The sequence below is a fragment of the Cynara cardunculus genome, assembly GCF_001531365.2.
Source record: "Cynara cardunculus var. scolymus isolate 2C chromosome LG 9, CcrdV1, whole genome shotgun sequence".
Classification (NCBI taxonomy): Eukaryota; Viridiplantae; Streptophyta; class Magnoliopsida; order Asterales; family Asteraceae; genus Cynara; species Cynara cardunculus.
This window is the reverse complement of record NC_037536.1, coordinates 16,068,505-16,094,078: the sequence shown is the minus strand read 5'-3', so window position 1 is coordinate 16,094,078 and position 25,574 is coordinate 16,068,505. Positions and strand designations below refer to the sequence as shown.

Genomic DNA, 25,574 nt, shown 5'->3' with positions numbered 1-25,574 from the left:
TATGATATCATTTCCATTATTACCCATTTAATTTTAATATTTTCTGAATCTTTTTAAATTTCAATTTTAGTTTTAAAAATCTTTTAATTTTATTTTTTATCACAATATGTGGTTATTGGGTTGTTCTCGCATTCTCGTAAATCACAGGGGTTCTCGTTTGAACCCTTCCCTATATATATATATATATATATATATATATATATATTGGCGAAAGATCGTGTGAGAATGATACTTATGTTGAGAAACGTAAGACTAAGTCTAGACCCTTGATTACTTTTAATCTCAAACTTACTAATGAATCGCGCTTGATATGATGATTGATCTGGTACATCTTGGTATATCTCATCCTAAAAATACATCTGAGGATGGAGATCATTTCTTACACTTTTCACTTTAACTTTTTTTCTGGCCGAAACCATATATAGTTGATGCATGATGGGTGGGTTAAGAATCAACTTTTAAAAGGCAAAGTCAAGATACAAGACTAAACCTCATCCCAAATCACACCTAATATTTTTTCCATGCATAATTTTATAATATTTGTACAAGTATAATAGCTTTTAAAAGCTAAAATTATATATATATATATATATATATATATATGACGTTTCAAATGCAACCAATTACATTTTGTACACTCAATGCAACTCAATCAATTGAGATATTTATGGAAATAATGATAGTTAATTTATTATGATTTGAATATTTAATTATGAAAGATGACTTGGGTTTATTAATTATGATCAATACTTTATATTAGGAAACAATTAAAACTTTTATGAAATCACATATTCATCAAATTAAATGGACGGTTGAGATTGAATTGTATTAGTTGCACAAATGTAATGAGTTGTATAATAAATCACCTCTCTCTCTCTCTCTCTCTCTCTCTCTATATATATATATATATATATAACTTTCCTAGTTATAACAGAAAAAGTACAGCTGGTTGGATCCAACCTATTCTTGAAATAAACAACTCGAGGCATTTTCTCTACCCCTTCTTACCCTGAAAAAGCAGGGTCACCTTACGTCCTTGAACCGATAACCATCTTTCGGCTAACCTAGCCTCCTCCGTCCCTCGGGACCAACAAGGGGTAGTACAGGAATATTCACCTGTTGTCCATCGACTCATTTTATATGTGTCGGATCTATTTACTTACTTTTGAAGGACATTTAAACGTTCATTTTCAAAATTACAGTGGAAAAAAGAATACCCCTTTCTATTCAATATCTCTATGGGGTAAAGAAGGTTCGAAAATAGGTAAAATTATACCCGCTACAATGCAATTATTATATATAAATGGACCTTTTGTCGAGTCGCTTCTGTATATGTGTAGATCGCCTTCTTATATAAGAAGTAGGTATATATATATATATATATATATATGGTATAACTTTAATGGCTCGATTAAATGTTGTTTAACAATTGTAGACGACAATAATGATCAAGAGAGAAACATCAAAACATATATAAACGAAACTATTAATAACGATAATCATATATGCATCATTTGTGGTATCATTACCAACCACAACTACAATCATATATTACATATCAATATCATTATATATATAACAATCTACTGAAATAATCATATACCGACTATCTATTTCATAAATCTTTACCAATATATATATATTTCTTGATTTCTCCATTGCGCTTTCTTGAATTCAACCAACCAACCAACCATCACTTGTTTGAAATAGGGTTTGGTCCACTTGGAACTTCATGAGCATCGGCTTCGAATTCGACCCTAGTTCTTGAATGCGCCGCCATACGCGTCGCATCTGGAACATGGGTTTTGTTGGGATGGTTTAGATCCATTGAAGAAGTTGAAGTTAAGGTTCTTGAAAGAGATGGAGGTGCCATTGAAGCCATAATCAAGAAGATGACACAAGAAAGAAAGAGGGTTTGTGAAAAGGTGTTGAATTTAGTCATCAAGAAACCACCACCAAAAACCCTCAAGAGATTAATATCCATCAACCAATTCAACTTCTTCAATGCCTAAATCTATATATATATATAGAGAGAGAGAGAGAGAGAGAGATGGGAAAGAGGGTTTTAAAATAAAGGGTAAAAAAGGAAAAATGATTTGACTTTTTACACCATAGTATTTAATTAAGGAAAATTATTTGACTTTTTAGCCATATTTTTAATTTAATTTCTAAAAGTTAAATTACATGAAAACGTAACTTACTTTAACTTGATTCTTATTTAATGTAACGTATTTTCAAAACTTTTATTTTGATATCTAAGATGTAAAATTTTAAACATTTAAGTTACCAGCTAACCGATTGAAGACTAATTTTAGATTAAAAAAAATTATATCACTAACCACGTCACAGCATGATAACTGGCTAATACTTCAACCAGTTATCTGGTTACTTAAATGTTTAAAACTTTACATCTTAGATGCCAAAATAAAAGTTTTAAAAATACGTTACCTAAAATAAGAATCAAATTAAAGTACATTATTTTTTCATGCAATTTGCTCATTCCTAAACTAGTCATTCTTTTTATCAAAAAAACGTGGTTTACGCAAGTGCGTAAAATATTTCCATTTGTAGATAAAAAATGAAAGTAGACGAAGAGATTGACTATTTAATCAATTTCCCATTTAATTATTCATTTGTGCATTAAATATTTCTGTTATGAAAATGGCAAAAGAAAACTATAGTTTATAAGAATGAATAATTTTTAATAACTGTCTATACTATATTATAAAATATTTTATAAAAATTCTTAAAAACTATTTTTTATGTATGAAGTATTGTTTATCGATGCATATTACTTAAAATTCAATATTACAAGTATATGGTGTGTAAGTTAATTTATTAAAACTTTATTTTTGAATTCGTGTAATAAGATAAAGATAATCAAATATATGATAAACATCTCATTTTAAATATAAAAATTAAAATATAATTAGGATAATCATTAGGTTATAAAAGAATACTTAATTATCATTTTTATAAAAATTATATTATTAAATAAAAATAAATTACTTTGTTATTAAATCTAAATTAGATTATAATAAAAATTGAATTACAAAAATTACGCAAAAAATGAGATCTTTTGAATAATTAATTTAATATTAATATCGATATTATGATTTTAAATTTATATTTCATTCAAAAATAAAAATGTTATCGTCTTTTAAAAACTACATAAAACTGTATTATATCAACAAAAAACATGAATAAAATGAAACATTAAAATTGAAATACATCTTGTTACGTTGAGTGAGTATCCTTATAGTATTGATAAATATAGAAGACATTTTATATATGGATGCTTTTTATATATTCTCCAAAAATAAATGTTTTCTTGCAACTTTTTTAAGTATGATAAGCTTGAAAAGTCAACATTTTTCTAAAAGCAGTATGAACACGCCAATAAATTGCATAAAATGTATTTTAAAATATATAAAAATATATCTATATAATTTAAAATACATATCTTAGAACATCAAACAGATGTTTTGTATATTACTGATTGATGGTTTACGACCATCTATAAAAAAAAGTTTTTTATATCATTAATACATATAAGGGGAGTATTTTTATTAGAATTCTTTAAATAGTGAGATTTCTGAGAACCAGTACATCATATGTTATTCTATAAGATTTTTTTTCTATGTACGGTTAAAATTTAATGTAGTGATTAACATATGTATTTATTTCAGAATTTGTTTGTGCCATATGTACTTGATTTACAAATGTGTTTGTGAACACATAAAAAGATTTCATATTGTGAACCTAATATATATATGAAACAAATATATATTAATCAATACATTAAATATTGTACTTAAATGGGAAAAAATTATATAAAACAAGGTTTAATATAAAAATTCTCAAATGATTAAACCTCAAACACATAAAACGATACTTGATTAACGACAACAATTTAATTATTTGATTATAATAGTTTCATAAAAAAATGATTCGTATAATTTTTGTGATGTTAACGTTCATATAAAGGAAAGCATCAAAAATTAGAATTCAAATAATCAACATTGTAAATGAAAGTCACATATTAAAAAAGTCGAATATATATATATATTTATATATGTATATATATATATATATATATATATATATTTCAAATGTAATCATATTCATTTGTACAACCAATGCAACTCAATTAATTGAGATATTTATGCAAATGATAAGAGTTCATTTATTATGATTTGAATATTTACGGAAGATGACTAGAGTTCATTAATTATGATCAATACTTTATATTATGAAATAATAAAAACTTTTATAAAATCACATATTCGTCAAATTAAATGGACGGTTGAGATTGAGTTATATTGGTTGCATAATAACTCATTCCCCTCCCCCTCTCTCTCTCTCTCTTTATATATATATATATATATATATATATATATATATAGAGAGAGAGAGAGAGAGAGAGAGAGATTTGGATCACGTGAGACCTGGATCACGTGAGACCATCCTGTTTTCGTGAGACCACTTTTTTACACTTGAAACTTCATAGCAAAACGCTGTGAAAGTAACTTTCACAGTGTTTTTACTATGAAGGTTCGTTTTTTTTTTTACCTTTATAGTGTTTTGCTATGGAGTTTCCAAGTGTAAAAAAGTGGTTTCACGGGTCTCATGAAAACAGGCTGGTCTCACGTGAACCCAACTCTATATATACATATATATATATACACACACACACACGCACACGTAAAAGTACATTACTTATTTAAGTAATATTATCTGAAATATAGAATAACCGACCTATTAAATGGCTAATTGCGTCGTCGACCCTTTTAAGTTTATTTTTGTCCCTTTCTTTTCTAAATATTCTTTTTTATACATAAAAAGTAACGATTTATTAATGATCATAATCGTTATAAATGGAACTTAGCGCATTTAATAACCAGAGATCCAACACCAATGACAAACAACTTATACTGCCAAGCTAACAAATAGGCAACGACACTTATGTTTCTCCTAGCAAACTGAACTCTAACAGACGACTCTGACTCAAGGATCACATGTCTGAATGATACCACCAAACTCGATATCATCTCGCTCGTGTTGCTTCTAAGTGAGTCGGTTTCAAATACGACATTCTCATGCCCCATAGCCACGATCCACGTCACGAGTTCAAGCATTTTCTTTCAAAATACATATCCTCAAAGTGTGTTTTAAATGGATTTTTTCCCTTGTGAAAAGTTAACCCGATGTGCCTCTGTGGTTGTATTTTTGTAACGAGTTGTGGTCACTGTGGTTGCATCGTTTTATGAGATGGGTCTTTATGGTTGTAGTTTTTAATGAGTTGTGGTTATCCTGGTTGTATCTTTTTAATGAGACGGGGTTTCTCTGGTTGCAGTTTTTAACGAGTTAGGTCTCTTTGGTTACAGTTTCTAACGAGTTAGATCCCTAAATAAATCAACGAGTTAGATCCATATGGTTGCATCAAGGACCCAACTCCGTTAAAGAAATGCAATTACATGACTCAACTCATTAATTTGATTCTTATAGTATATAATAATGATCATTATAACTTTTAATGATACTAATATTCATATGAATAAAAGACGTCGTTACTAGAATCGAACTTATTTAATGTTATAAATTGAAAGTCACACGTTAAAAAAGTCGAATATATACACGTAAAATGCAATTAATAATATCTAAAATACCGAATAATCGACCAAATTAAATAGCTGATTGCATCATCGACCCTCCAAATTAAGTTCATTTTTGTCCCTTGATTTTCGAAATGTTTTTTTAAGTTCGTGCGAAATTCAAGCGCTGTTTTCACCGTCGGTTTCGATTCTAGAGTAGTAAAAAGGTCTAATATGATCATTAACGTCGCAAAACGATTGTTTGAACGTGAAGATACACCACTTAGACCATTTTTAATCAAGATTACGTTCATAAATTTGAAGTGTTTAGAGGTCATTTTAGTCTTTATGCTCTTTGTTTTAAATTTGTACGGAGTTATGTTTATTGAGATCTAATTAAGAGTTTGTAGTTCGAAACATATCACTAAGAGTAAACTACAAATTTGGTCCCTATGGTTTGTGAAAAATAACGGGCTGGATATCCAGAGGTGATGCCTGATTTGTTTGAACCTGGGCTTGTAAGAGTAACCACAAGGGCGGTGCTCGATTGATTTGAGCTTGAGCTCCAAAGATCAAAAGTACGTAGAGGTACCAGGTTCGAATCTAAGGAGAAATAAAAATCTGCTTGTGGCCACAGAGGTTCAAATGTGATGACTCCGAGCTACCCGCGAAACGGATGGTCGCCCTGGGATTAGTCGGCTCGTATAACGGGTTGGATATCCAGGTAAAGAAAACTCTTTTTGTCCTACAGTTTCGATCTTACAAGATGACCATGATGGTTTGTAAAAACGTCCAGATTTCATTCCTCTCTCTAACGACCGTTAATTTTTTCTGTCAAATGAGTGGTATTTTCGTCTTTTTATCAAAAAAAAAATTGTCATTTACCCAATCAAAAACCATGGAGACCAAATCATAAAATCAATTTTGATTGGTTATTGGACAAAAAAAGTCATTAAAATAACAAAATGACGCTCGTTTAACGGAATTTTCTAACTGCCGCAAGAGGAAGGGACCAAAGGCGGACATTATTTTAAACCATGTTGGCTATCTTGTCATTTAAAAACTACAAGGACGAAAAATGTTATTTTCAAAAAACCACGGGGACCACATTTGTAGTTTACTCTATCACTAATTTCTGTAAAAAAAATAGTGAAAATACAATCAAATAACCTAAAACAAAAATAAAAATCAATCTAATCTAAAAAAAAAACTTAACGTCACAAGTATCAAAACATATTGAGTATTATCCAAAATATATCGAGTAATTGTATTTTAATTTGACATCTAAAATATTATATAATAACATCCAAAATTCAACAATTTAGATACTAAACCTAGTTAGGAAATAGAAAATTATAAATGATCGATTAATTGAAGTAAATAATATATATATATATATATATGTGTGTGTGTGTGTGTGTGTAATTTATTAACTAATACGGGTACGGGGCGGGGCAGAGACTGCGATACCTGTCCCCACCCCCATCTTTGGTTTAGCAAGGAATCCCCGTCCCCGTTCAGGACGGGTGTACCGTGTTCGTGCCCCGATCCACCGTGTTCCCCGATGGATCGGGGCACATTCTCAAACCTAGGGTTCGATTTCAGGCTTACACAACAATTATGATCACTGAATTTATCATGGCTACTTTCTTGCAGTCATAATTTACTGAGATTAATTCAGACATAGTCTGAGACATAATAAAATAACAATATTTAGATTGAGAAAATGAAAACGGGGCCATTTTTCTTGGTCCTTTTGTCTCCCACGATGGGTCCTTCACTTCGTCATATACGTAACTTTTGTCTTATATTTGTTACTATTTCTTTGGTACTCAAATAAAATTCACAAAAAAGGGAAATTTTAGTAAAAAGTAATGTATTTTATCTTGATTTTTATTTTGGGTAATGTATCTTTAAAACTTTAATTTGGATATCTAAGATGTAAAATTTTTAACATTTAAGTACCCAGATAACCGTCGGTTGAAACATTAACCGGTTATCATGCTGATGTGGCAGTGACTTACCTTTTGAATTTAAACTTCAATAAAATTTTATACCGAGTTACATACCACATCACTCGCCATATCAACATGGTAACAGGTTAATTCTTCAATTTGTTATCCGGGTACTTGAATGTTTAAACTTTACATCTTAGATACCAAAATATAAGTTTTGAAATAGCCAAAATAAGAATCAAGTTAAAATACGTTAACTTTTCATGCAATTTACCACTAAAAAGTAAGAACATTTTCAACAACTATGTTAATTTGGAGGATCTGGTACAAGTTTGCTTCAACAATTATGTTGAACTCTTTTAGCGGGTTGGATGTACCGGTTAATAAAAAAAAAATCTTTGTAGTCACAGATGTTTAAATACGGTGACTCCGGGATACTCGTAAAGTAAGTGGTTGCCCTGGAATTAGTCGTCTCACATAGTTGATTGAATATTCAGGTTAATAAAAAAAACGTCAATAAATTTATATTCAACTTCTAACGATTCTTTAATCTAAAAAATTTAACATTAATTATATTATTAAAATATTTAATATATTTAATACACTAACAAACTTTACTTTTTAAAAACAATAATAATTGTGTCATTTGTTTTCAAAATAAAAAATAAAATAACAGAGAATTAAAAGTCAAAATTTTCAAAAAATATATATGCAACTTTTAACAGTTCTTTATTTTTAGAAATTTTTTTATTAATTATATTATTAAAATATTCAGTACATTTAATATTATAACATATTTTATTTTATTTTATAAATAGTAGTTTTGTGTCCTCTTTCTTCAAAATAAAATAATTAATGCATCCTCTCTTGATTGATCTTCTATTTGAAAAAAAGTAATAAATGTAACCAAATTTTTTTGTTTCAAACAGTGGACTACCAATAACTTTCATCATGATTTTAAGGTGGATTCAAAATTATCGCACTAGTCCGTTGCTTTGGGCTTTGAAGGTGTTACAACCGACAACTTTAACTGGCCTTATAGGAAACCCGTTTCCAAGGACACCAATGTTAGAGAATATTTTTTTGACTCGCTCGATGGATGAGACCCGAGATCGAACCCGATACCTGTATTGTATCTGGGTAAAATCATCCCGCTCCTTACAAACTCAGCTACAAGCGAGAGACTAAATGTCTTACATATCAAAAGATTTTATATGTATTAATAATTTATATTTAATATTTTTATAAATTATATTTAATCTAAAATTAAAAGTTTTACTTGAGTACTTTATAATATAATATAATATAAATAAAATAAAATAATAATAGAATTATTGTGGTAGAAATTAACAAAAAGTATCGATTGGATCTATTGTGTCATGTACCAAACGTCAATAATGGCAACAGTAGGGTTTTTGGAAACTTGGTTTTAATTACGAATTATACATACACCATTTATGTTCGAGACAACGACTATACAGATCGATTCAGTGATTTTTAAGTTGACTTATAATTATCTGAAAGTTATTGGTATCTACAGCTCTAAGTTTATATGAAGTTCACAAATCTATTTTCTGTTCATATGAGAAGGATTCTTACAAACCTCCCCGCTTAAATTTCTGACGTCCTTCGTCAGACATTCTCAGAAACCATTTTGTCATTGGCTTACGCATTGCAGCCACAACATTACTGGGAAAACTAATATAGATTTTCGGATATTTTTTATGCATGCGATATGCTATATGTCTGAAAATGTATGAACATGATCTTATTGCCTAATACGAGATTTCTTACGTGTTATTGACTGAGTGGGGGTGTCATTGAACTGTGATGGTCCACATGAGGGCTTGCTATCAGAGCAAGACTGATTTGTGTCATGTATTCACACCGAAAAAAAAAACAATTAGGTATGTAGGATTGTTATATCTGTCGTAAAAGCATGAGTAGTTTTTGCTGAGTATGAGAAGTAATTGTAACAACATGAGAAAGTGGGTCGTTCAACGTAGTTCACAACCACATTGATGATTTAAAAAGTATGAATGTATAATTATGACATAATTATATATATATATATATATATATATATATATATATATATGATATTTTGAAACAATGTTTAAAATGACTGATGTCAATGTTGTGTAAGATCATGAATATTCCAGGTATCATGCTTAGCCAACTCTGTTAAAACTTATGCAACCCAAAACAGTATTTGACTAAAAGTAGTTATGAAAATGATGAATATATAAGGATCAAAACACAGAAAGAAGATCAATAAGATATACTCCATGTCTCAAAATAAATGTTTACAATGAAAAATAACATTCTTCCATCTCATAATTAAAAGGGTGTTTGAGATTGTTTATTTAAAGTGTTTATTAACTTATTTCAGTGTAATACCGGTAATAAAGAGTTTTCAGTGTTTTGATGGAACAAAAAAAAAAATACTTATACCAATTTGGTGTTGGTACTAAGGAGTTTTTGCTTAGTCATTCCATTTGAACTTATTATCCTGGTGTGGTACCGGTAATAAGATGTTTTAGTGTTTAGATGAGAAAAAAAAACTTATCAGCTTATTATGTTTTGGTACCGCGATAAGGTAATCCAAACAATTTTTATAAACTTCGGTTTCACACGATTATCTAAAAAAACAAATTTCTAAAATAATTGGTGCATATTTGTTGGTAGACAATGTAGCAACCCCTCATGTGATGTTTTGCATGGATATCAGTGTCAAGAAAGTCAATGAAATGGACCTCTAAGGTTTGACTATATGCTTTAAGGGGTTGTTTGATAATTGTTGAATGGTTTGGTGTAAAAATTTTAAGAGGTTATCATGATATAATGCAAAATAAAATATAATTGTTTGCTAATTGTTTACAATGGAATTAGGGTATTGAATGGTTAAGGGAGATCTATGATACAAAATCATTTAGAAAGTTTTAGAACCATTAAGAAACGTATTTTTTTCGTCAAACAAAATTCACCACTTTGTAATTCAGAGGTTGCCTCTTACTAGAACTATTAAAAAACAGACAAACAACCCCTTAATATTTTCTTCTGTATACACATTAACATTAAAACTCATTTTTTACATTCTGAATATATGAATTGATATGATTTTAACATTAAAGGGATACAAATAACAATCCCCATATTTTATTTTCCATCTCAATATTTTATTTTTATGCCTTTTCATCGTTAATATTTTTTTCTTAAAAAATAAATATACAAACATTTTCAGTGGATTACAAAAATAAATGGAGAATTAAAATTTAAAATTTTAAAAACGTATTTAGTTTTAACAAATGATTTTTATTTAAAGATTACAACTCTAATTATATTATTAAAATATTTTTTATATATTTAATAAAAAATTATTTCCTTGTTTTTTTACATTTAATTTTAAGATCTCTTTTATAAATTGTTAAAATAAATTCTTAAAGTGAAAGTGTTTTTGGAAATAACTGAATTATTGTAAATTTACTGTTTAATTCTTGAACTACAATAATCAATAGGTACGGAAAATGATATCTTACTATGGCAATTGGTCATAAGATATTAAATACTATTATTTGGGTAAACTGATTACTGATAATTTTAACTGGTTTTGTATAAAACTGGTCTTTAAAGACACTAGAATAAAAGGACATTTTTTGATTCTTTCAACGGCTGAAACCAACAGGGACTTGGGATCGATTGTTATTGTGCAATTCAATTCATACATTTAATTTCAAGTTTTTTTTACGAATAGAAATTTATTTCTTCAAATTTGGAGAATTTCGCATTCTATCTCCTACTTCCTCCATTTCGTAGAGAATCTGTTGGATCGAAAGATTTGTCCAAAATCACTGGAATCTCGATTTTCTGCATCTTGAAGAATCTAACGGAGATGTTCTTAGGGGTCATTTACTAAACACTTACATTGATAAAAAAAAAAAAAAAAACTTACTCATTCAATTATCTTACTAGGTGAACATAACAATAATCAAGAATCTTACCAGGTAAAAAGGGAAGACAAGGATCGATAGCCTTAACTGGTAAGTGATGGTGATGACTCTTACCTCATAAACACTTACTGGGTTTTTAAGACGCTTACCAACAATCTATTATGATGACCGATAAAGTTACATGATAAGATAAGTGACAGTGATTTCTCTTGCAGGTAAACGCTTACCGGATAAGTGTTTAATAAACGACCATTTAACTTTTTTTTTTATTTATTCATACAAAATCAGATTTTTTAAATAATTTAATAAGAAAACTACTTCATTTTTAAAAAAATTAAATACAATAAATATGTCAAAATTAGGAAAACACATTTGGTCAATGCGACTGTAAAAACGATTAGACTCCATTGATAACTACATAAACCAACCAAATATTCAATCTTACACTTTCACAATTTTCACATATATATACAAAAGGTGACAAGGATCTTACTCATAATAAGAATAATATATTATTTAACTCATGTACTTATTAGAGCTGTTTATGGGTGGGACGACCTGTTAGACCTGGTCCATCCGACCTGCTAGAAATACGGGCTTAAACAACCATTATCGAGAAAATGGACGGATGTGCATATATGAGAAAACAGTCTGATCTAACGTGAACCCTAAGTGAAAATAATTATAAAATGGGTGCATGATGAAATGGGTGCATGAAGAAAGTGAAACCATTTTATAATTGATAAGAAAATGTTGTGTAATTAGCGAAGAGTGAAACAATTTCATTATTGATGAAATTGTTTCATTTTTTTTTAATTTTCTTTGGATGATTTTATTCACTTAATGGTTAACAAAGCGTATAATGGTAAATGCATTGACGCTATGAAACGTGTTCGGATTGAAAAAAATTTGCCGATGAAATTGGTGCATAACGAAAGTGAAACAATTTCATAATTGTTAAGAAAATGTTGTTTAATTAGCGAACAGTGAAACAGTTTCATAATTAGATTGAAACGGATCCATCTACCAATATATTACATGAACATGACAAATGTCTCATCTAACATTACGTTGATTTGTGTATTGATTAAACTGTGAAACCATTTCGTTCATGAAATGTAGTAGTAAATTTTTTTATTATTATTATTCAAAATGTTTCATTATGTTAAGTTGATTATAGTGTGTTTTATTTTTATTGTTGATCTATTTTAATGATGGATGTAATTTTATTTATAATATTTGAACATAAAATTAATATATTATTTTACAAATGATTTTGTTTCATTAATATTACGATATATATGATATGGTTGTTATTAATATTACCATTACCAAAGTTACCATTTTACCCCGGGATTATAAAATATTTATTTATTTATTTTAACGTGACCACCTGATTCTGAGTTAATGAAAAAAAAGTGTGAATGTTATAACATTTATATTCATATACTTATTGGGCCTTTTACATGCAGCCCAATTCTAAACCAACAAACCATGAATTTTAATATTATATTTTTTTAATAATGGATAATAGATTATTAGATTTAAAGGTTGTTTGTTTAACTCTTAATAGTTTCATTAAGAGACAGCTTCTGAATCGTTAAGAGGCGAATTTTGTTTGGCAAAAAAAAAATCTGTCTCTAATGGTTCTAAAACCTTCTGGATGATTTTGTATCTTGGATTTCCCTTAACAATTCAGCACCCTAATTTCATTCTGAATAATTATTAAACAATTATATTTCATTTTGTACTATATTATAAGAGTCTACTAATCATTTTGACCACTTAATCATTTTACACCAAACCATGGATGGTACCGAACCGATCCAATCATCCATTAGATTGAATCAGTTATCCAATGTTAATCGGATTGGATGACAAAATTCAACATCCAATGGATGATTGGATTGGTTCAGTTCCTCTCAAATCCAATAGATGTCAACCGATGAACAGCCCTAGTTATCCATTAAAGAAAAAGCGGGATCATTAACATTAAAAATTCGAGAAACCAGTGTGTTGTAAGTGCGGAAAAATAGGACATTATGCCAACAACAACTATTATTTTCAAATACCAAAGAGTCTTTAGCCTAACAGTATATGAGTCCTTAGCCTCCTAAGAGATCAAGGGTTCAAACATCACCAAATGTGAGGAATGTGTGTGAGTTTATTTATTATATTTTCCGTATATAAATATTATATATTAAAAAAACTATTATTTTCAAAATTTTAAATAAATATAATGTTAATTAATTAGTTGGACCTATTTTTATGTGGTTTGACATGTCAACCAATTCAAGAGCAACATGTTACATCTTAGTTGGTGGTAGTATTTGTTTTTACATTAAGATATGAAAAATGTATTTATATCTGATTTAATTATAAATATATCTGTTTTTTATCTGGATTTAAATCAACCAAATGTCAGTATGGTTTACCGAAAAAACTGTTTAAAGAAGAAATTTCATGCTATGAGAAACAATATTTTGTGTGGTTAATTCAGTTAGAAATGAACTTTGGATTTTTTGGATATTCTTTTTAGAGGTCACCTGTTCGAGTTCTGCAAGGCAATTGGGGATTTTTCTGACTAAGAAAATGACACTAACATGATTCGGACTTGGGTGTGGGGTGGAATAAAAGCTTTGCAAACCAACTCTACCAAATAAAACTTGTTCTCATTGTAGTTTCAAAATACATACGGTGGCACACAACAAATTAATACGGTTGCACCGTTCACGAAACCTAAATTTTTTACCCTTCAATGGAGAAACGATACGGTGACACTTAACTAGGTCCGCCTATGTATGTGATACGAGTGTTCTTGTATTTTCATAAAATGTTTGTGTTTCCGTTTGAACCAACCTCTGTATGTTACATAAAAAATTATAATTAATATTCAGTCAGTGGTGTTCATCGGTTGAAATTCAATGGATTTAGGTGGATCTGATCTAATCATCCATTGAATGCTGGATTTTGTCATCCGATCCAATCCAACTAACATTAGACATCTAATCCAATCCAATGGATGATTGGAGATATCGGTTCAATCAATTGGATACTACTATTGGTTATCCATTTGTACCAGATTGAATTCATTTAATGTTCTGATCCAATTTTCAACCAATTATTTAATATATTTCCTTTAAGTTATTAAAAAATAATGCACATAAATATCAATTAAAAAACTATATCATAAAATGTTAATAATTATATATACTTATTTATTGGATGGTAGTTGTATGATAATTGAATGGTCATTGGATGATCATCGGATTGGGTCTGTTTGATTTTATTGAATGCTGGACTAACATCTAAAAACCGACCAATTCAATTTGAATATTGAAATTTTCAATCTGATACCCTCCATAGCATCGGGTGACCAAGTATGCGATTGCAGATTTCCAATTACAATTGGATATCATAAATCTAAGAGCATCTTCAGCAGATTCTCCAAAATGGAGAAAGTGGAAATTTTGATATAATATTTTGCTTCAACAGTTTTTCATAACTATTTTCAAAATGAAGAAAGTAGGAGAGAGAATGATTTTTTTTCCTCCAAATACGTAGAACACCCAAAAAATAAATACCAAGTGAGACCATCAATAGAAAACTTTGAAAATAAATATTCAAATATAAAAATAATATTTTTAACAGATGAATGAAATATTTTAATATTATAATCAATGTTGGATTTTCCAGAACAGGAAATCTAGAAATGAATGCAATTACATTTTGAAGATTTTGATTTTTGATACTCCATTTTTGAAGAAATTTAAGAAAATCTGTTAAAAATACTTTAATTAGATTGACCAATTTAAACTAAATCAGATGACTTTTTACACATAATTATGTGTAATTATACAATCCTAAATGCTATCAACGACTTGGGATCATGTAAGACCTACTTGTATTCGTGAAACCACTTTTTTACACTTGAAACTTCACAGCAAAAACACTATGAAGGTTAGCAAAACTCTGTAAAGGTAACATTTACAATGTTTTTATTGTGAAAGTTCGGTTTTTTTACCTTTACAGCATTTTGCTACAAAATTTCAAATGTACAAAAATATTTGAGACGAATATCACGAAAACGAAAACGAAAACAAACCGATCTGCCGTCCAAACCCAACCCTGTTATCAACAATAAGCGCGTCAATACAAAAATTGGAGATCTTGGAACAACAGATAACAGCTGGACGTTTCCGTTACTTCCCATGATCACCCAGGACTTTGTTAAGACCACATTGTCGACAAAACCACCTTTACTTTCGGTTTAAGCAAAATCCCAAATTCTCCCTTTTCACCTTCCATTCTCCCAATAAAATTCACGCTTTCTTCCATTGTTTTTCGCTCCGGAGACACGGTGGTGGTGATCGCCGGCGACGGAGAAGACAAAGGAGTTACCATGGGGCAACAGTCGTTGATCTACAGTTTTGTTGCGAGAGGGACGGTGATCCTTGCTGAATACACGGAATTCACCGGCAATTTCACCAATATCGCTGCTCAGTGTCTCCAGAAACTTCCTGCTACCAATAACAAGTTTACATACTCTTGCGATGGTCATACGTTTAACTATCTCGTTGAAGATGGATTTAGTAAGTTTTATCTGATCTAAACAAGTTGTTTTTAGATTGCGAAATGTCGGTTGATCAATTTGATTGTTTTTTTGATGTTGTTAGATTACGTGTTCGTGAGATTTGAGTTATTTTTTTTCAGATTTACTGATTTAATATAATGATTTATGGCGATTAGTTTTTGATTGGGGAATAGGGATCATAGTTATTGTGTTATCATTTTGAAGTTGCTTTTGGCGATTAGAGTAGCATGATGACCGTTTCTACTTTAATCTACTTGTTGATTGCCATTAGAGATTCTCCAAAATGAGAATCAAAAGTCAAAATGTTCTAAAAGAAATACAATTAATCATATTATTAAAATATGTAATGTAGTTAATAAAATATTATTTCTTAAAGATTTTCGTTGTTAGGAAGAATAAAACATCATATCTTTCTACTAAAAGCAATCATTTTTTTAAGAGCTCTTCGAATTTGGAGAATTCACCCTTTTCTTTCCTATTTTCTTCATTTTGGAGTATCAGTTGGAGCAAAAACCTAGCCAAAATTCTCAAAAATCTTCATTGTAGAGGATCTGTTGGAGATGCTCTTAGAGTCCTATGATGATTGTTGCTAGTTTGCTTTGTTTGTTGTTGATTTACTTGATTTCTGAGATGTTTTGCTATTCGATTACTTCTCTTGTGTAATGCATCATTGCTCTTTAGCTAACTTGACATGTGGAGTCCCTATGCATCTGTTCTATGCTACATGTATGATGAATATGAGCGGTATAATACGGTAAACATGAGTCAGTTTAAGTTGCTACACAAACTCCAAAAGTAGAGGTGGATCTTTGTCGTTATTTGTGCTATTAAGTGCTCAAGATTGTCCTCATTATGGTTTTAGATCAAAGTCTGCTATAGGTTCTTGTATAGTATCATACTTTATGATATGAACTGATAAATAGTCAAGACTATGCGAGTTTAGAGTCTAGATTGAAATGTCATTGACTAGTTGACCTGCAAATGATAGTCAAATTCAGATGCTATGTAAATGGTGTAAGGCATTATGATTTCATGATATATCTTTTAATTTTTCTGTATTTATTTAATTAAAGTATGATATTCTGGCCTATTGGGTGTTAGGAAGGATGAGTACAGGTGTGTGTATGGGTGGTTGAGTGTGGCCTTCTTTGAAATTGCCAAACATTTGGGTGTGGTATGTTATGTAGGGGCAGGTCACTTGCAAACTTAAAATCCGTTGTGAACCATAGAGACAAAGGAGAGCGCGCCACGTGTCTTTCATGGGATATTCATCATGAATGGTGTAAAAACTTCATGTTCATTATTCATAATGAATGGAGACACGTGTCGCACTCTCCTTTGTTCCCCGGTTCTCAATGGAAAACAGGTTTGCAACTAAACTTTCTTTTATGTTATGTAACATTTATTGTGTTAATAAAGTAAAAGATAAAGTAGCAAAGAAAAAGCACAAAAATATTCAAACCCATACCATATTCCATCAAATCACCTTTAGTAAGAAAAGGAACACCACAATTAAAGCAGTAATAATCACTAATTCACCATCATGATATAAATAAAACATAGGAAGCTGGCCATTATCATGATAATTGAAGTAATTTCAATCATCATCACCACCATTAGTGAAGTTATGAATGATAAGCTGGTTCATTATGTTTACATATTATACTGCTCATATGCATCATATTTGTTGTAGCATAGAATAGATGCATAGGGACTCCACGTATCGAGTTAGCTAAAGAACTATATGCATTATATAGAGGTGGTTCAAAATACAAATCATGTAATTCTTACAGACCATACGACCAATGTTGTCCATCTAGTCTAATAAATATCTGATTCCATTTTGTTTCCTAATCTAAAGCCACGATCATAATAAATGAACCTTATCATCTTCCATATATATCTCAATTATAATTAATGGATCATGATAATTGTCCATAAATATCTCAATTGTTTCATAATATAAATAATGATTATGGTTTGCATGGTTTGTACTTGGAACCTCCTCTATATAAGAGAAACAATTATATAGCATACATCTAGAAATCAAGTAAATCAACAACAAACAGATTAAACTAGCAACGATCATCATACGACTCTAATCGCCAAAAGGAACTTCAAATTGAGAACATAATAAGTAGGAACTTCAAAATTGTTGCGAATATACATCAATCTTCTCTTTGGAATATAATGGTTCTATTTGTTTCACCTATATATCAACTAACTTTTAACTTATGAAATTATGAAGCATACTGTGTGGTTGCTGTCGAAGCAATTGGTCGTCAGATTCCGATTGCTTTTCTCGAGCGAATCAAGGACGAATTTACCAAGAAATACAGTGGAGGGAAAGCTGCAACTGCTGTTGCCAATAGTCTCAATAAGGAATTTGGGTAATCTCACCAGCTATTTTGATTCCCTGTCTTCTTTTACATCCTTCAAGCTTTGTAAGATCTTCTCCAATGGAGTGACTTATAAGAACTCCTGTTTTGCACTTCTTTTGTCACATCATCGTCAACTCAGCAAATTAAGAACTACCATAAAACTCCATAATAGTAATGACTAATAAGAAGCTCTTTTGTGGGTCCCATGTATTGGTTCAACATTAATAATGTGGATATAAAAATAAAAATATATATAAAAACTAATAAAATGTCATTTCACAGAAGAACTCCTAAAATGTGGGTGACTAATAAGAACCCTCTCCAATGGTAGTTCTTATAATCCAGTACACTTTTTGCTTATTAAGAACCTCTCATTCGAGATGCTCTAATTGTTCCATTTTCTAATATCAGTTCCAAGCTGAAGGAGCAGATGCAGCATTGTGTGGACCATCCCGAAGAGATCAGCAAGCTATCAAAGGTGAAAGCCCAAGTTTCAGAAGTCAAAGGTGTGATGATGGAAAACATTGAGAAGGTGAGTCATGATAGATTTTTCAAGTTGAATGTATAAATTATATTTTGGAGCTTTTTTATGCAAGCTTTTATGGTTGTGTTGTTGATCTTGTAATGGACACTATTAGGTTCTTGACCGTGGAGAGAAGATCGAGCTTCTGGTTGATAAAACGGAGAACCTTCACTCTCAAGTAAGTCGATTAAACTACAAACTTCACATCAAATATGTTAAGAGTCCCATATTGGCTAGAATTGGACCATTTATCTCCAATATATATTGGAACCTTCTTTCTCTTATCAATGGCTAGCTCTTTTCGAGAGTAATCTGATCGGGTTCCACATGTTCTCACATTGTATTGGAACCATGGTGTACCACTCTAGGGACAAGGGCAATCTGTGTCCGTTTAGTCCCTTTTTGACACTTTGGGATAATTTGTGTTCGTATAGCTTCTGTTGGAGGGGGCATGTTGGAGTCCCTTATTGGCCAAGACTTGGACCATTTCTCTCAAATATATGTTGGAACCTTCCTTCTCTCCTCCAGGGATGACTCTTTTGGAAAGTAAGTCGATGAGGTTCCACATGTTCTCACATTGTATATGATCTACCACTCTAGGGACTCGGACAATCCATGTCCGTCTAGCCGCCCTTTTGACACTCTTGGACAATTTGTACCCGTTTAACTTCTGTTGGAGGGTCTGTATTGGAGTTCGCTAGACTTTGGACAATTTCTCCCCGATATGTGTGTGTGTGTGTCGGAACCTCTCTTTTCTCCTGGAGGGCAGAGTAATATGATGTGGATTGTCGGAACCTCTCTTTTCTCCTGGAGGGCAGAGTAATATGATGTGGATTGTCGGAAATAGAAGGGTTTAATTGAAGGATGGGAATGTTGCAGGCACAAGGTTTTAGGACAGCGGGAACACAGTTGAGAAGGAAGATGTGGTTTCAGAATATGAAGATAAAACTGATAGTTTTAGGAATCTTGATTGCACTCATCCTCATCATAGTTGTAGCTGCTTGTGGTGGCTTTAAATGTGGCAAGTGAAGTTTATGTTTTGTTTTTGGTTGACCCATATATTGTGAGTGAGACGTGGCTTCTGCCTTTTAAAGTATTTTTGATACATATATACATATATATATATATATGTATATGTACATGTACATGTGTGTATATTTGTATTAGGAAACCGTTCGATTCCAGATGCCCTGTGTTTTCTCTTTGGCCAATTCTTCAGGTCCGATTGGTTTATTGGACTGGATTGGATTTGGAATTGAATTTCATAGATTTGAAATCCCACGGGGTGGTTGGTATTTCACGGGATTTCATAGAATTTGTATGTAATAATGTTTTTAAAATATGTTAAAAATATTTGTTTGTAATAATCCATTAATAAAAAAGTGATTCAATTATTTATAAAGAATGAAATTCGATTTTATTTCAACTTCTACAAACCAAACACACCAAAGGTTTTAAATCCTTTCAAATCTAAATCTTTCAACGAAATCCAAATTCTCAAAACCATTCGAGGGGTAAGGGGGTGCTTGGTTTGTGGGATTTGGAATTGGATTTTTATTCTAATCCATATTTGGTTTAAAGGAAAGTCTGGAATTGAAATCCCACCGACATTGGATTTAGAAATCAAATAGGGGTAGTTGATATTATTGAAATCCCACTAACATTAGGCTTAAAAATCTCATAGGAGTAGTTGGTATTTCACAAGATTTCGTAACATTTGTTTGTAATAATGTTTAAATTATGATGGAAACATTCGTTTTGTAAAGAATGAAATTAAACCAACGGTTTCAAATCCTTCTGATTCCTAATCATTCAACGATATCCAAATGGTTAGAGTTGGATGGGATTTATTTATTAGTTCCACATTAAATTTTTATTAACAATTCATCTAAATTATGCTTTAAAACATACATCTCAAACATAAAAACCAACTAAAACTCATATCTTGATAGAATAATTAAACAACTTATTATCAAAAATTTATACAAATACTATTTTATTTATTTCACATATTTTAAAAACAAGAAAATAATAAATAAAAAATTAATATTTTAACAAGCTAATTGGTCTCTAAAATTTTCTATTTGTTCAAATATGGGAAGCCTTTTTGATCTATTGGGGGCCCATACATTCATCAACTTTTCAAGCCCATTAACAAAGTCATCATCTAAGTCCAGTCCAGGGAGGTCCGGCAACAACCCCGCCGGTGGCCGCCACATTTCCGCCTCCGTCAACAGTTCCCGAGCCCTGTTGATGGTCCTGATGTCTTCAGCTCCTGGAAGCTCACGGTTGACGACATTTCTAAGGACCGAACGGGCTTCGTCATATCGGGCCTGCTTCATTAGACAAAGGCCCAAATTACAGGCCTTATTTGCATCTGGGTCAATCATTTGGGCTTTCTTGTAGACCACCTCTGCTGCCATGAAGTTGGATTTTTGCATGTAGGCCCAGCCCAAGTTCCCCTATTTTACCCCAAAAAGAACATAATGGGCCTCAGTTTCAAATAAGCATTTAAAATTTAAAATTTGTTTGATTGAGACGGAAACGAAAGAATGAAAATGGAAATAAATTTTTATTTCTCTCAATTTCATTGGGAATGAACTTATTATATTATATAGAGTAAATTACGTTTTTGTTCCTGTGGTTTGTTGAAAATTGCTGATTTTGTCGTGTGGTTTTAAAATCTTGGTTTTCATCCCTACGGTTTGCACATCTTTGCTACTTTTGTCCTTATATTTTAAACTCTAATGTTGTTTTCGTTCCTATGGTTTACAATTTATTGCTTTGTTAGTCCCTCGTATTTAAAAGTAAGAATTAGCATCGTGGACGAAAATAACAATGATTTACAGACCATAGGGACGAAAACCAAAATTTCAAAACTACAGGGATGAAATCAACGAGTTTTAACAAACGACAGGGATGAAAAATGTAATTTACTTATATTATGTAAAACCAAACACTTTCTCTCCGTGCTTAAAGGGTGTTTAGGATTGCTTATAAGAACAACTCATTGACTTATTTTGGTGTAGCACTGGTAATAAGCACTTTTGAGTGTTTGGATAAACAACTACCGGTAATAAGAAGTTTTTGAAGAAGCTAAATTTTTTTAACTTATAATACGATGATAAACATTTTTGTAGAAAAACATAAGTTGTTTCAAATAAGCAATCACAAACACCCCATTACTATTTAATATCTATAATCCTACAATTATCAATTTATCATGGACGAGTTAAATCGAGGTATCCCGGGATAAGGTGGGTGGGGCCATATTTGAACCCCATAAACTCGACTCTATATAATCAAACAGTGTGTTGTTATTGTTGTATTAGAGCCAAATGAGTCCAATTTCGATATGGTATGAACAACTGGTAAAACAAACTAATACAGTCTTAGAAGTAATAAGAAAAATACCAGAATCCTGGACGTTTCTTGTTTGACCGAGACTTGGAACTTCTTGCCATGAGATCGAGCAGTCTTTGTTGGTCTTCCGTTAAAAGCTTCTCCTCTGTAAATCATCCTAAGCTTTTGCTTTAACAACCCTATTTGTTCATCCACTTTCCCACATTTCTGTTGAATAAACATTCAATCACATAAGTTTTACGATGAATTTTGTCTAAACTCGATCTTTTCTTTCTATTGATTGACATGTTGAAATAGACACGGATCATTATACATGTATGTATGTATGTATGTATGTAAAAACCTTTTCCACTTTCTGTAACATTTTAGAGATTGATTCAAAAAAGTACACATAGAAGTTGTGTATATATGAGATGGGTTTGCATGGAACCCACTCATATATAAATATATATATATATAGAGAGAGAGAGAAAGGGGGAAGGATCATGCGAGAAGTTAAACATTTTACGAGAATGCAAGAAGTTTCAATATCAAATATAATAACATTCTTTTGGGTGTGTTTAATCATATATGATTAAGTTTGTGTATGGTACGTGTAATCATATATGATATTGAAACTTCTCACATTTTCACAAAATGTTTAGCTTCTCATTTCAACGTACCCATATATATATATATATATATATATATATTGAGAGAGATAGAGAGAAAGAGTTGGATTCCATTGAGAAAGAGAGTTAAGGTGAGAAGCATAAAAATGGATCTCCACATTTGGATGTACTGATATGCATAGGATCAATCCCCGTATCAAGCAAGATTCATGGGTGGGTTTAAGATCAAAGGTGATCAGGGGTCTAGATCCTTTTTTTACACTTCTCACCTTAACTCTCCTTCTCACAAGATCATTCATATATGTATGTGTATATATATATATATATATATGCATGTACGTTAAAGTTTCAAATGAATGCTATCCAGTGCCATGTTTCCAGTACTGATACTCCTATAATGCAGTATCTATCAAATTAACAAAGCTTTTGCAAGGAATCCATTTGTGTGTATATGTAGGGGCATATGTATATATATATATATATAGATATAGATATAGATATAGATATAGATATAGATATAGATATAGATAGATAGCAAATTTCAAATACAACCCCAATATTTGTTACAAACTTGAGCAAACCAATCCAAATCATACAATAAGTTTGACTTTTAAATTATGATTCATATTGTTTTACATGTTTTGTTCTTGTTTGTATTTATATCTGTGTGTGTGTGTGTTTCTATGTGAAACATATATTGTTGTTTCTTTTTTACACGCAAAACAGTCACAAAAGTTTCATATATGAAACAACACGTTATAAACACTACATGTTCACACGTGTTAGCTTCATACATGAACCCGTTTATAGATTTATAACAAATATTGAGTTTGTATTTAATATGTCATATATACATATATATATAGAGAGAGAGAGAGAGAGAGAGAGTTGGGTTCCCGTGAGACCAGCTTGTTTTATGAGACCATTTTTTTACACTTGAAATTTCATAGTAAAACGCTATGAAGATAAAAAAAAGCCGAACTTTCACAACAAAAACACTGTCAAGGTCATTTTCACAACGTTTTGCTGTGAAGTTTCAAGTGTAGAAAGGTAACCTCACAGGTCTCACAAAAACAAGTTGGTCTCACGTGATATAAAGTGAGTAATGAGTAGGATGTGTGGAGAGGAGATACCTTAAACAAATCAAGGAGGACATTATCAAGAGATTCTTGGGCAGTTTTGGGACAGAGTCCTCTAAAAGACTTGACAGCTTCAATGGCTTCTTCAGTTCTGTCCAATTGCTTCATGACAACTGCCATGTCTTTTAAGGCACTCTCTACTCTATCTCCTGCATTTATTGCCTTCCAAAACCATACTATTGCACCCTCTTGATCCCTTTCCACAAGCTGCATGCATATACATACACCTTTTTATATCTATCTATCTATTCAATTCATTCATTAATAATAAGATGATAACATGTAATCAAAAGGCCTTTAGCCCAACGGTATCGTAGCTTTTGGCCTTCTAAAGATTCAAACTCACCAAAGATGAAGAGGGTGTGTGAGTTTATTTGTTGTATTTGCCGTATATAAATATTATTATATATGGTATTGAAGTTAAACAAGTAACAAATCAGTGTATAAAAGATAGGATATAAACTTTGGTTTTGATCCCAGATGTTGAATATTTAAAAAACTTTCATGAAGTCAATATTTAAATAAGGTCATGTTGAATGAATAAGTAACGTATTTTTAAATTGATTTCAATTTTGAAAAACGTATTTTCAAAGCTTTCATTTTAATATTTAAGATGTAAAGTTTTAACGCTTAAGTACCCCGGTTGAAAACTAATTTAGATAAAAAAAAATCATGTCACTAACTACGTCAACAAATAATACTGAGTTGGATATCGTATCACTCGTCACATCATCATGATAACCGGTTAATGCTTAAACCGGTTATCTAAATACTTAAATGTTTAAAACTTTACATCTTAGATACCTAAATGGAAGTTTTGAAAGTACGTTACCCAGAATAGGAATCAAGTTAAAATATGTTACTTTTTCATGCAATTTGTCATTTAAATAAATCATATATCAAAAACTATAATAGTAAAAAATGCATAGTAATTACAGATCGTCCTTTGTCGATCTTGCTGACTTTCTTGTATAGTAATTTATCATACAAAAGTTTCTAATAAAATACGAATAGTTATTCGATCTTAACAGAAATTTTGTAATCCAAAACTCCAGTTTGGTCTGTAAAACATATCTGAGTTGGTTTGATCCATAGAAATTTTGTGGGATTGGTTATTTTTGTTGATTAACCTGGATATCCAACTTGTTGTGTGAGCCGACTAATCTCAGGACAACCATCTGCCTGCTTTGTAGGTATTCGGAAAGAATATATATAAAAGATGAATTGAAGAAAGAACCTGTGCATGTTTAGCTTTGACATAAGGACCATCACCATATGGAACTTTATGGATAATATGAAATTCATCATCTTCTTTCTTTCTTGAATTCACTTCCATACTCTCTCTCTCTCTCTCTACAAACCTCTCTTTCTCTCTCTAGACTACACACCTATTTCTATCTTTCTATCTCTTATCAATTATTATATATGTAGAATCACAGGAAGGATATATATATATATATATAT

At 30.8% G+C, this 25,574-nt stretch overlaps 3 protein-coding genes across 3 annotated transcripts in view; 1 reads left to right on the top strand and 2 right to left on the bottom strand.

Annotated features, from left to right (window-relative positions):
• LOC112517850 (probable serine/threonine-protein kinase PBL25) overlaps positions 1 to 15,903 on the bottom strand; it is a 24,987-nt gene extending 9,084 nt beyond the window's left edge. Inside the window, exon 1 of the mRNA XM_025125220.1 lies at positions 15,801 to 15,903. Within this exon, the coding sequence (XP_024980988.1) occupies positions 15,801 to 15,903 (103 nt within the window). The remainder of the gene's footprint in view (positions 1 to 15,800) is intronic.
• LOC112518087 (vesicle-associated membrane protein 722-like) lies at positions 15,761 to 20,217 on the top strand. The gene is made up of 5 exons (XM_025125653.1): positions 15,761 to 16,091; positions 18,342 to 18,483; positions 18,886 to 19,006; positions 19,113 to 19,175; positions 19,877 to 20,217. The coding sequence occupies exons 1-5, from the start codon at positions 15,902 to 15,904 to the stop codon at positions 20,024 to 20,026; spliced, it is 666 nt and encodes a 221-aa protein (XP_024981421.1). The 5' UTR covers positions 15,761 to 15,901; the 3' UTR covers positions 20,027 to 20,217.
• A 725-nt stretch (positions 20,218 to 20,942) lies between these two features.
• On the bottom strand, positions 20,943 to 25,525 carry LOC112518412 (protein SULFUR DEFICIENCY-INDUCED 1-like). The gene is made up of 4 exons (XM_025126096.1): positions 25,348 to 25,525; positions 24,105 to 24,317; positions 22,412 to 22,567; positions 20,943 to 21,459 (listed from the first exon to the last, which is right to left on the bottom strand). Exons 1-4 carry the CDS (start codon positions 25,444 to 25,446, stop codon positions 21,049 to 21,051), a joined length of 879 nt encoding a protein of 292 aa, XP_024981864.1. The 5' UTR covers positions 25,447 to 25,525; the 3' UTR covers positions 20,943 to 21,048.
• Positions 25,526 to 25,574: the final 49 nt, after the last annotated feature.